The sequence below is a fragment of the Somniosus microcephalus genome, unplaced genomic scaffold, assembly GCF_052327205.1.
Source record: "Somniosus microcephalus isolate GS21.2 unplaced genomic scaffold, FLI_Smic_1.0 unresolved_chr4, whole genome shotgun sequence".
NCBI classification, from domain to species: domain Eukaryota; kingdom Metazoa; phylum Chordata; class Chondrichthyes; order Squaliformes; family Somniosidae; genus Somniosus; species Somniosus microcephalus.
The window spans coordinates 41,133,314-41,147,410 of record NW_028225182.1 but is presented as its reverse complement, the minus strand read 5'-3'; the positions used below and the strand labels follow the sequence as shown (position 1 = coordinate 41,147,410).

At 50.7% G+C, this 14,097-nt stretch overlaps 1 protein-coding gene across 1 annotated transcript in view; it reads left to right on the top strand.

The window, feature by feature from the left end:
* The window catches only part of tfr2 (transferrin receptor 2), a 157,712-nt gene that overhangs the window by 27,484 nt on the left and 116,131 nt on the right, over positions 1-14,097 (top strand). The window contains 4 exon segments of the mRNA XM_085977382.1: positions 469-539; positions 2,395-2,602; positions 4,074-4,275; positions 8,972-9,112. Coding sequence (XP_085833508.1) covers positions 507-539; positions 2,395-2,602; positions 4,074-4,275; positions 8,972-9,112 — 584 coding nt within the window. The 5' untranslated portion in view covers positions 469-506.

Here is a 14,097-nt window from a genome sequence, read left to right as displayed (position 1 = left end):
GAACACACAAAGCAAGGGTAAAAAACCTTGATCATGATAATGATAATGTAAGTTCATTAAGTGTTACAGTTAAAATGCAGATTAATACAAAGAAAACATGTTGTTAGTTAAAAGTAAAATACTTTTGTTTTAAGAAAGGGAGATGTAATGATATCAGCAAATAGTGATGTTATTTGCCTGTTCGATTATGATGTCTTAATAGCATGATTGCAGGTATTGATTACTTATGCCTGACCAGCAGAGGTCATGTGACCGAGAGAAGCAAGGCAGAGAGTTTTATTTTCACTTTGATTCTAGGTGCATCACAGTATAGAGTGTTCTGTAAAAAGGCTGTTAAAAAGAGTTGAATAGACTTTAGATTAAAACAACTTTCTCTTTCAAGAAATGAGTCTTTATTGAACCCAAAAAGAAATCAACACAGGTAGAATTGATTACCCTGCAGTAATTACCGTCTATTTATCTGTCCAGGATCACACGGAGTCGGGGAGACGGTGAGTCCGAGGAGAATGGAAACGTTCAGTTCTGTGCTATCGGATTTGGTAAGACCCTAATCTCAAAATCAACCAACATCTTTCTCTCCCCCTCCTCTCCTGAAAGCTGGGGTTCGGGGTGCACAGGCTCTCACCCAACATGGCCATTCTTCATGCCTGAAGCCAGGCAGCGGCAGTCAGCAGGGTTATTCGACTATGGGGGGCATCGCCACCACACCTGATCGTCCTCTAAGCGAATGGGGTTTTCCATGGGGAGGACAGGAATACTGGTTAAATTCCTCTTCCCTGCTGCTGGGTGTGGGGGCAGGAATGTGCTGAGGTGAACTTCAATGCCCCAGCTGAGGTCCCACCGCTGACCCAATTTGGGATCTTCCTCATCCGTATTCCCCAACGGCGTCCTATTCAATCCCGAGCTGAGCTTCCGACCCCGTATCCTCTCCATCACAAAGGCCTACTTCCAGCTCCGTATTATCGCCCGACTCCGACCCTGCCTCAGCTCATCTGCTGCTGAAACCCTCGTCCATTCCTTTGTTACCTCCAGTCTCGATTATTCCCAGCCTCTCCTGGCCATCCTCCCACCTCCCACCCTTCATCAACTTTAGCTCATCCAAAACTCTGCCGGCCCCGTCTCCCAATTCATCCCGTTCACCCCGCTCGCTGACCGACATTGGCTCCCAGTCCGGCCACGCCTCGATTTTAAAATTCTCGTCCTCGTATTCAAATCCCTCCGTGGCCCCCTCCCTATCTCTGTAACCTCCTACAGCCCTTTGTGACATTTTTGCGCTCCTCCTATTCTGGCCTCTTGCGCATCCTCGCTTTTAATCGCCCCACCATTGGTTGGCCGTGCCTTCAGCTGCCTGGGGCCTAGGCTCTGGAATTCCCTCCCTAAACCTCTCCGCCTCTCTCTCTCTCTCTCTCTCTCCTCTTGATGCGATGCCCCCCAAAGTCAAATAGCCGACCAATGCTCACTCTCTGGGCTCGCACATGGAGAATAGCCACTAGGAACTGTTCCCCACCAAGGATCAATGCTGTCTGGCAGTGGTGGGGGGTGGCAGGGGGGTGCGGGCCAGGGGGATGGGGGGGGGGGTGGCGGGAATAAATGGACACACTCCAGCTCGCCTTTTGATGCCTCGTGGATCTCTGTGACCCCGCACTGTGTGGTCTGGGCGTACACTGAAACTGTTCTCGATCCTTGTTTTCAAATCCCTCCGTGGCCTCGAACCCTCCCCTCCCTATCTCTTTAACCTCCTCCAGCCCCACAACCCCCCCCCACCCCCGAGATCTCTGCGCTCCTCCAATTCTGGCCTCTTGCACATCCCCCATTTTAACCGCCCCACTATTGGCGGCCGTGCCTTCAGCCGCCTGGGCCCCAAGCTCTGGAATTCCCTCCCTAAACCTCTCCGCCTCTCTCTCTCCTCCTTTAAGACGCTCCTTAAAACCGACCTCTTTGACCAAGAATTTTGGCCACCTGCCCTAATATCTCCTCATGTGGCTCGGTGTCAAATTTTGTTTGGTAATCGCTCCTGTGATGCACCAGGGGACGTTTTATTGCGTTAAATGCAAGCCATCGTTTGTTGGATGGCCAAACAACTTGCTAAATAATCTGACTGGGCCATGCACGAAGCCAGCAGTAAGGTGTCATAAGAACATAAGAAATGGAGCAGGAGTAGGCCATTCGGCCCCTCGAGCCTGCTTCGCCATTCAATGAGATCGTGGCTGATCTTCTGCCTCAACTCCATTCACCGGCCCTATCCCCATATCCCTTGATGCCCTTACTAGTCAGAAATCTATCGACTTCTGTTTTGAATATACCCAATGACTGAGCCTCCACAGCCTGCGAGTCTGCTGATAATGCTCTGAAAACCGGCCTCCTTATAACGAGTGTTGCCTTTGGCACATGCAGCGGAAGAAACGCAGCTCCTACACAACCTACAAGCGGCAAGCGATGGAGGACGGAGACGTGACCGGCCTGGAGGTGAAGGTGGCGGAGGACGAGGTGCAGGAGCCTTCGGTCGTGAGTGACATGGTGGGCCTGGTCATCAAGAAGCCCAGGAACAGAAAGAAAGCCCTGGCGTACCTGGTGCTGATTTCACTGCTGTTCCTGGTTATCGGTAAGAGTGCCATCGGGAACAGCCCCTCCAGCCTGTTCCGCCTTCCCGTGACTGAGCGCTATCCCCCTTGCCCTACGGTGCGGGCGCCGCCCCGTGGGCCTTGGCAGTCTTCGCCAAGCGGCCCTTCTTGACGCCTGCGTAGGAGCGGCTAGTTCTCTGTGGGGTCCTGCTGTGCACAAATTTACTGCCGCCTTTCCTCTACATTTGCAGAAGTGGCCACGCTTCATTGGTGTCGGCCGTGGCTCAGTCGGTCGCACTCTCTGGCGCCTCGGAGTCCGAAGGCCGTGGGTTCGAGTCCCCACTCCAGAGACTCGAGCGCATAATCCAAGCCAACACTCCCGGTACCAGTGCTGAGGGAGTGCCGCACTGTCGGAGGTGCCGTCTTTCGGAGGAGACGTTAAACCGAGGCCCCGTCTGCTTTCTTGGGTGGACGTAAAAGATCCCACAGCCACTATTGGAAGAAGAGCAGGGAGAGTTCTCCCCGGTGTCCTGGGCCCAATATTTATCCCTCAACCAACATCTCTGAAAAGAGATGATCTGGTCATTATCACATTGCTGTCTGTGGGAGCTTGCTGTGCGCAGATTGGCCATCGCGTGTCCTACATTACAACAGTGACTACACTTCAAAAAGTACTGTGTAAGCTTCAGGTTAGATACATAGAATGTGGACATCATTGTTAAATCTGCACACTATAGCCATACTTGTGATGGTCTTTGCACACGGTGTGATCGCCTCTCCTTGTGCGTTGTGCCAAGGCAAGTGCCCATCACAGTGCCAACACAACACACAAAAGAGGCCAGCAGCCTTTCTCGAGGTGATTCAAGACTCCTATTGAATCGAGGGGGTCTCGCGCGCTGCCGAATGTCACCCACCCTCCGAATGGCGGGGGCGGGGTGGGGGGGGGGGAGGGACGCAACATTGTGCCGCTACCGTTACCGGTCCCTCCTAGCCGAGGGTCTTGGCGAATGCACGGGGCGGCTGAGCCCTCAGCCTGGCAAGGCGCCAGTGCCTGGCGCTCGCCACGAGACGGCCGCGCTTCACCAGGATGGCGGAATGGCCGTAGACGTTGACGTAAACCGCCGTCAGGAAGGAGACCCGGCTGAGGGAGTCCCTCCGCTCGTTCTTGCCTTCGATGTCGGGGCGATGGTCTTGCTCAGGGTGTAGGTGGCCCGGCCCTGGTAGTAGTGCCTGTCACTGTCGAAGGTTCGGTAGTGGGGATCACCGGTGATCCGGCAACTCTGCGGTGGAGGGGGGTGGAAAAGGTGGAGAAAACCTTAGCAAAGCAAGGACGGGGCGGAAAACTGCCCTGAGCATTGCTCAAACATAGATCAGGGAGGGAGAACGGAATAGAAGGTTATGTCGACAGGGTGAGATGAAGAGGGGTCTAGCTACGTCAGCGCAGTCCAGGCAACGACCCTGGAGCTGTCTCTATCCTGGTTTTATTTTATCTCTCTCTTTTAACGCTTGCAGCCTTCCTGCTCGGTTATGTCAGTACTCGCAAGGCCTGCAAGTCCTGCGTGGAGCTCAATCCGGAATGCGTGACCACCGTCAATGAGGGGGAGTACGAATGGCAGAACACGAACCCCAGCTCGGAGGCCGTCCTGTACTGGGATGACCTCAAGACCATGCTCAAGAAGTACCTCAACGAGGAGGAGATCACCAAGAATACCAGGTTGGCCTCGCTCGCTGTCCCTTACCTAGAATTACACTGAATTTTACAGCACCCACCAGGTCCGTGCCAGTGTTTACGCCCCACACCAGCCTCCTCCCACCCCCTACTTCATCTCACCCCGTCAACATTCTGGAGGGGGAGGGTGAACAGCCAGAGGTCGTGGTCCACATTGGTACCAACAACATAGGTAAAAAGAGGGATGAGGTCCTGCAGCAAGAATTTAGGGAGCTAGGTGAAGGATTAAAGAGCAGGACCTCAAAGGTTGTAATCTCTGGATTACTCCCGGTGCCACGTGCTAGTGAGTATAGGAATGGGAAGATAGAACAGATGAATGCGTGGCTAAAGGGATGGTGCAGGAGGGAGGGCTTTAGTTTCCTGGATCACTGGGTCTGCTTCTGGGAAAGGTGGGACTTGTACAAGTCGGACGGTTTACACCTGAACCAGAGGGGAACCAATATCCTTGCGGGGAGGTTTGCTAGCACTGCTGGGGGGGGTTTAAACTAACTTGGCAGGGGGATGGGGTACAGAGTGGAGCTATAGCAGGGGGTGATTTACAGCCAAATACAGAGAAAAAAACAAGGCAGAGCAAATATGCGAAGGCAAAAGGGAATATGGCAGGGCTGGAAGGCATTTACTTTAATGCAAGGAGTCTTGCAAATAAGGTGGATGAACTGAAGTTGTTGTTGAACACATGGGAGTACGATATTGTTGCTATCACGGAGACATGGTTGAGGGAGGGTCAGGACTGGCAGCTCAATATTCCGGGGTATAGAATCTTCAGGCGAGACAGAGGGGGGTGTAAAAGGGGAGGGGGTGTTGCAATATTAATTAAGGAGTCAATTACTGCTGTAAGGAGGGATGATATATTAGCGGGTTCCTCAAATGAGGCCATATGGGTAGAACTTAAAAACAAAAAGGGGGCAAGCACTTTGCTGGGAGTGTACTATAGGCCGCCAAACAGTCAGGGGGAGATAGAGGAACAGATATGTAGGCATATCTCAGAAAAGTGCGAAAATAATAGGGTAATAATAGTGGGGGATTTCAACTTCCCCAATATAAATTGGGATAGTCAGAGTGTGAAAGGCTTAGAGGGTGCAGAATTCTTAAAGTGCATCCAGGAGAGCTTTTTGAGCCAACATGTAGAAAGTCCTACAAGAGAGGGGGCGATACTGGACCTAATTCTGGGGAATGTAGCCGGGCAAGTGGTGGAAGTGTCAGTAGGAGAGCATTTTGGCGATAGTGACCATAATTCGGTGAGATTTAAGGTGGCCATGGAAAAAGACAAAGACGGCCCGGAAATAAGGGTTCTAAATTGGGGGAAGGCCGATTTTAATATGATAAGGCAGGATCTGGCCAAAGTGGACTGGGAGCAGCTACTTATAGGAAAATCCACATCAAGACAGTGGGAGACTTTCAGAAGGGAAATAGAGAGAGTACAACGCCAACATGTTCCTGTAAAGGTCAAGGGTGGGACCAACAAGCAAAGGGAACCTTGGATGACAAGGGATATACAAAAATGCATTAGAAATAAAAGGGGGGCTTTTGGCAGTTACAAAAGACTAAAGACGGAAGAAGCCCAAGAGGAGTATAAAAAGTGCAGGGGCATACTTAAAAAAGAAATTAGGAGGGCGAGGAGGGGCCATGAAATAACACTGGCGAGCAAAATAAAGGAAAATCCTAAGATGTTTTATAAGTATATTAAGGGCAAGAGGATAACCAGGGAAAGGGTAGGGCCCAAAGTGGCAATCTGTGTGTAGAGCCAGATGATGTAGGCGGGGTTTTAAATGAATTTTTTGCATCTGTGTTCACTATGGAGAGAGACGATGCAGACATAGAAATCGGGCAAGGGGACTGTGACATACTTGAACATATTAGCATCGAGAGGGAGGAGGTGCTAGCGGTTTTAGCAGGCCAAAAAGTGGATAAATCCCCAGGCCCGGACGAGATGTATCCCAGGCTGCTGTGGGAGGCAAAGGAGGAGATTGCAGGGGCTCTGACACAAATTTTCAGAACCTCTCTGGCCACAGGGGATGTACCAGAGGACTGGAGAACAGCTAATGTAGTACCACTATACAAGAAGGGTAGCAGGGATAAACCAGGGAATTACAGGCCAGTGAGCCTAACATCTGTGGTAGGGAAATTATTGGAAAAAATTCTGAGGGACAAAATTAGTCTCCACTTGGAGAGGCAAGGATTAATCGGGGATAGTCAGCATGGCTTTGTCAAGGGTAAATCATGTCTGACAAATCTGATTGAATTTTTCGAGGGGGTGACTAGGGGGGTGGATGAGGGAAATGCTGTGGATGTGGTTTACATGGACTTCAGTAAAGCTTTTGACAAAGTCCCGCATAGGAGACTGGTCAAGAAGGTAAGAGCCCATGGGATCCAGGGTGCCTTGGCGCGTTGGATCCTAAACTGGCTGAGTGGCAGGAGGCAGAATGTGATGGTCGAAGGATGCTTTTGTGACTGGAAGCCTGTGTCCAGTGGGGTACCTCAGGGATCGGTGCTGGGTCCCTTGTTGTTTGTGATCTACATAAATGATTTGGATGAGAATGTAAAAGGTATGATCAGTAAGTTCGCAGATGACACGAAAATTGGTGGGGTGGTAAATTGCGAGGAGGAAAGCCTCAGGCTACAGGACGATATAAACGGGTTGGTCAGATGGGCGGAAAAGTGGCAAATGGAATTTAACCCTGAAAAGTGCGAGGTGATGCATTTTGGACGGACAAATAAGGCAAGGGAATACACAATGAGTGGTAGGACCCTAGGAAGTACAGAGGGTCAGAGGGACCTTGGTGTACATGTACATAGATCTCTGAAGGCAGCGGAACAGGTAGATAAGGTGGTTAAAAAGGCTTATGGGATACTTGCCTTCATTAGCCGAGGCATAGAATATAAGAGCAGGGAGGTTATGATGGAGCTGTACAAAACGCAGGTGAGGCCACAGCTGGAGTACTGTGTGCAGTTCTGGTCGCCTCACTATAGGAAGGATGTGATTGCTTTGGAGAGGGTGCAGAGAAGATTCACCAGGATGTTACCTGGGATGGAGCGCCTCAGCTATGAAGAAAGACTAAACAGGCTGGGGTTGTTTTCCTTGGAGCAAAGAAGGCTGAGGGGGGACCTGATTGAGGTGTACAAAATGATGAGGGGCATAGATAGGGTAGATAAAGAGGAACTTTTCCCCTTAGTAGGGGGGTCAATAACAAGGGGGCATAGATTCAGGGTAAGGGGCAGGAGATTTAGAGGGGATTTGAGGAGGAACTTTTTCACCCAGAGGGTGGTTGGAATCTGGAACTCACTGCCTGAAAGGGTGGTAGAGGCAGGAACCCTCACAACATTCAAGAAGCATTTGGATGAGCACTTGAAATGCCATTGCATACAAGGCTATGGACCAAATGCTGGAAAATGGGATTAGACAGGACAGGGGTGGATGGGCAGCGCGGACACGATGGGCCGAAGGGCCTCTTTCTGTGCTGTAAAACTCTATGACTCTAACATACCCTTCTGTTCCTATCTCCCTCATGCGCTGACCTAGCTTCCCCTGAAATGCATCTCTGCTATTCGCCCCTGTGGTAGCGAGTGCCACATTCTCGCCACTCGATGGGTAAAGAAATTTCTCCTGAATTCAGTGCCGAGGGAGCGCCGCACTGCCGGAGGTGCCGTCTTTCGGATGAGACGTTAAACCGAGGGGCCCCGTCTGCCCCTCTCAGGTGGACGTAAAAGATCCCACGGCCACTATTTTGAAGAAGAGCAGGGGGTGCAGGAGTGCTCCCTGGTGTCCCGGGGACGGTCATTATCAGATTGCTGATTGTGGGAGCTTGCTGTGCGCAAATTGGCTGCCACGTTTCCCAGATTACAACACTGACTACACTTCAAAAAAGTACTTCATTCGCTGTAAAGCGCTTTGGGACGTCCGGTGGCCATGAAAGGCGCTATAGAAATGCAAGTCTTTATTTTTAGGACTCCCCATCAAGCTTGCCCACAACTGAAAACATCTTCTCTACGTCTACCCTATCGAACCCTTTCATAATCTTAAAGAGCTCTATCAGGTCACCCCTCAGCCTTCACTTGCCTAGAGAAAAGAGCCCCAGCCTGTTCAGTCTTTCCTGATAGTTATAACCTCTCAGTTCTGGTATCATCCTTGTAAATCTTTTTTTGTACCTTCTCCAGTGCCTCTAGATCCACTTTGCAAGCTGGAGGCCAGAACTGTACACAATGCGCCAAGTGTAGCCCAACCAAGGTTCGGTCCAAGTTTAACATAACTTCCCTGTTTTTAAGGTCTATTCCTCTAGAAATGAACCCCGGTGCTTTGTTTAGACATTTCCCGAGGCCTCGTCGCCTTGCGTTCCTAAATATTTCCCTTCCCGCCCCTCCCCTCCCCTCCCGGTCACGAGGCGCTGACTCTCACTGGGGTTGCCGTGTAATGGGCGCCCTTTGTTACCTCACTCGCGGTCGACACTGGACTGACGGCCGCGGGGGGGAAGGGGGCGTGCGGTCGCAGGCAGGCCCGAACCTGCGCTCAGCGAGTGCGACTAATGGGATCGCTCTTTCAAAGAGCCAGCACAGGCAGGCGGGTCGAATGGCCTCCTTCTGCGCTGCAGGATTCCAAGCCTGAACAGAGCCTGTTGCGTACGATTTTACCCAAGGTTAATTTACAGGCCAGCATCTAACCGAGAGCAATCCATGTTCTTTGCAGGATTATGAGCGAGAGATCGCACCCAGCGGGCTCCGAGCAAATCCGATACCTGGCCTCCTACGTCAAAAAGAAGTTCCAAGGATACCAGCTCAATCACGTCTGGGATGACTCGCACTATGTCAAATTGCCGTTTCCAGACAAGTAGGTACACGGGCCAGTGTGCACACCCCTCACTGTAACACTCACTGATATACCGCACTCCCCTCACCGTCAATCTCTGATATACCGCACACCCCTCACCGTAAATCTCTGATATACCCAACACCCCTCACCGTAACACTCACTGATATACTGCACTCCCCTCACAATAACTCTCTGATATACCCCACACCCCTCACTGTAACACTCTGATATACCCCACACTCCTCACTGTAACACTCACTGATACACCGCACTCCCCTCACTGTAACACGCTCTGATATACCCCACACCCCTCACAGTAACACTCTCTGATATACCCCACACCCCTCACTGTAACACTCTCTGATATACCCCACACCCCTCACCGTAACACTCTCTGATATACCCCACACCCCTCACTGTATCACTCTGATATACTCCACACCTCTCACCGTAACTCTCTGATATACCCCACACCCCTCACTGTAACACCCTGATATACCCCACACCCCTCACTGTAACACTCTGATATACCGCACACACCTCACTGTAACACTCTCTGATATACCCCACACCGCTCACCGTAGCACCCTGGTATACACCACACCTCTCACTGTGACACTCTCTGACATAGCCCACACCCCTCACCGTAACACCCTGATATACCCCACACCTCTCACCGTATCTCTCTGATATACCCCACACCCCTCACTGTAACACTCACTGATATACCGCACTCCCCTCACTGTAACACTCTCTGATATACCCCACACCCCTCACTGTAACACTCTGATATACCCCACACCCCTCACCGTAACACTCTCTGATATACCCCACACCCCTCACTGTAACACTCTCTGATATACCCCACACCGCTCACCGTAACACTCTCTGATATACCCCACACCCCTCACCGTAGCACCCTGGTATACACCACACCTCTCACCGTAACTCTCTGATATACCCCACACCCCTCACTGTAACACTCTCTGATATACCCCACACCCCTCACTGTAACACTCACTGATATACCCCACACCCCTCACTGTAACACTTTCTGATATATCTCACACCCCTCACTGTAAAACCCTGATATACCCCACACCTCTCACCGTAACTCTCTGATATACCCCACACCCCTCACTGTAACACTCTCTGATATACCCCACACCCCTCACTGTAACACTCACTGATATACCCCACACCACTCACTGTAACACTCACTGATATACCGCACTCCCCTCACGGTAACACTCTCTGATATACCCCACACCCCTCACTGTAACACTCACTGATATACCGCACTCCCCTCACCGTAACACTCTCTGATATACCCCACACCCGTCACGGTAACATGCTGATATACCCCACACCCCTCACTGTAACACTCTCTGATATACCCCACACCCCTCACTATAACACCCTGATATAGCCCACACCCCTCACTGTAACACTCTCTGATATACCCCACACCCCTCACTGTAACACTCTCTGATATACCCCACACCCCTCACCGTAACACTCTCTGATATACCCCACACTCCTCAAGGTAACACTCTGATATACCTCACACCCCTCACTGTAACACTCTCTGAAATAACCCTCACCCCTCACTGTGACACTCTCTGATATACCCCACACCCCTCACTGTAACGCTCCCTGATATACCCACACCCCTCACTATAACACTCTCTGATATACCCCACACTCCTCACGGTAACACTCTGATATACCTCACACCCCTCACGGTAACACTCTGATTTACCCCATACCCCTCACGGTAACATGCTGATATACCCCACACCCCTCACTGTAACACTCTCTGATATACCCCACACCCCTCACTGTAACACCCTGATATACCCCACACCCCTCACTGTAACACTCTCTGATATACCCCACACCCCTCACGGTAACACGCTGATATACCCCACACCCCTCAATGTAACACTCTCTGATATACCCCACACCCCTCACGGTAACACGCTGATATACCCCACACCCCTCACTGTAACACACCCTGATATATCCCACACCCCTCACCGTAACACGCTGATATACCCCACACCCCTCACGGTAACACGCTGATATACCCCACACACCTCACTGTAACACTGTCTGATATACCCCACACCCCTCACTGTAACACTCTGATATAATCCACACCCCTCACTGTAACACTCTGATATACCCCACATCCCTCACTGTATCACTCTCTGATATACCCCACACCCCTCACTGTAACACTCTCTGATATACCCCATACCCCACACTGTATCACTCTCTGATATATCCCACACCCCACAATGTAACACACCCTGATATACCCCACACCTCACTGTAATACTCTGATATACCCCACACCCTCACTGTAACTCTCTGATATACCCCACACCCCTCGCTGTAACACTCTCTGATATACCCCACACCCCTCACTGTAACACCCTCTGATATACCCCACATACCTCACTGTAACACTCTCACATATACTCCACACCCCTCACTGTAACACTCTCTGATCTACACCACACCCCTCACTGTAACACTCTCTGATCTACACCACACACCTCACTGTAACATTCTCTGATATACCCCACGCCCCTCACTGTAACACACGGTGATATACCCCACACCCCTCACTGTAACACTCTCTGATATACCCCACACACTCACTGTAACACTCTCTGATATACCTCACACCCCTCACTGTAACACTCTGATATACCCCACACCCCTCACTGTAACACACTCTGATATACCCCACACCCCTCACTGTAACACTCTCTGATATACCCCACACACTCACTGTAACACTCTCTGATATACCTCACACCCCTCACTGTAACACTCTGATATACCCCACACCCCTCACTGTAACACACTCTGATATACCCCACACCCCTCACTGTAACACTCTCTGATATACCCCACACACCTCACTGTAACACTCTCTGATATAACCCACACCCTCACTGTAACACTCTCTGATATACCCCACACCCCTCACTGTAACACTCACTGATATACCGCACTCCCCTCACCGTAACACTCTCTGATATACCCCACACCCGTCACGGTAACATGCTGATATACCCCACACCCCTCACTGTAACACTCTCTGATATACCCCACACCCCTCACTATAACACCCTGATATAGCCCACACCCCTCACTGTAACACTCTCTGATATACCCCACACCCCTCACTGTAACACTCTCTGATATACCCCACACCCCTCACCGTAACACTCTCTGATATACCCCACACTCCTCAAGGTAACACTCTGATATACCTCACACCCCTCACTGTAACACTCTCTGAAATAACCCTCACCCCTCACTGTGACACTCTCTGATATACCCCACACCCCTCACTGTAACGCTCCCTGATATACCCACACCCCTCACTATAACACTCTCTGATATACCCCACACTCCTCACGGTAACACTCTGATATACCTCACACCCCTCACGGTAACACTCTGATTTACCCCATACCCCTCACGGTAACATGCTGATATACCCCACACCCCTCACTGTAACACTCTCTGATATACCCCACACCCCTCACTGTAACACCCTGATATACCCCACACCCCTCACTGTAACACTCTCTGATATACCCCACACCCCTCACGGTAACACGCTGATATACCCCACACCCCTCAATGTAACACTCTCTGATATACCCCACACCCCTCACGGTAACACGCTGATATACCCCACACCCCTCACTGTAACACACCCTGATATATCCCACACCCCTCACCGTAACACGCTGATATACCCCACACCCCTCACGGTAACACGCTGATATACCCCACACACCTCACTGTAACACTCTCTGATATACCCCACACCCCTCACTGTAACACTCTGATATAATCCACACCCCTCACTGTAACACTCTGATATACCCCACATCCCTCACTGTATCACTCTCTGATATACCCCACACCCCTCACTGTAACACTCTCTGATATACCCCATACCCCACACTGTATCACTCTCTGATATATCCCACACCCCACAATGTAACACACCCTGATATACCCCACACCTCACTGTAATACTCTGATATACCCCACACCCTCACTGTAACTCTCTGATATACCCCACACCCCTCGCTGTAACACTCTCTGATATACCCCACACCCCTCACTGTAACACCCTCTGATATACCCCACATACCTCACTGTAACACTCTCACATATACTCCACACCCCTCACTGTAACACTCTCTGATCTACACCACACCCCTCACTGTAACACTCTCTGATCTACACCACACACCTCACTGTAACATTCTCTGATATACCCCACGCCCCTCACTGTAACACACGGTGATATACCCCACACCCCTCACTGTAACACTCTCTGATATACCCCACACACTCACTGTAACACTCTCTGATATACCTCACACCCCTCACTGTAACACTCTGATATACCCCACACCCCTCACTGTAACACACTCTGATATACCCCACACCCCTCACTGTAACACTCTCTGATATACCCCACACACTCACTGTAACACTCTCTGATATACCTCACACCCCTCACTGTAACACTCTGATATACCCCACACCCCTCACTGTAACACACTCTGATATACCCCACACCCCTCACTGTAACACTCTCTGATATACCCCACACACCTCACTGTAACACTCTCTGATATAACCCACACCCTCACTGTAACACTCTCTGATATACCCCACACCCCTCACTGTAACACTCTCTGATATACCCCACACACTCACTGTAACACTCTCTGATATACCCCACACCCCTCACTGTAACACACTCTGATATACCCCACACACCTCAATGTAACACTCTCTGATATACCCCACACACCTCAATGTAACACTCTCTGATATACCCCACACCCCTCACTGTAACACACTCTGATATACCCCACACACCTCAATGTAACACTCTCTGATATACCCCACACCCCTCACTATAACACTTTCAGTTATACCCCACACCCCTCACT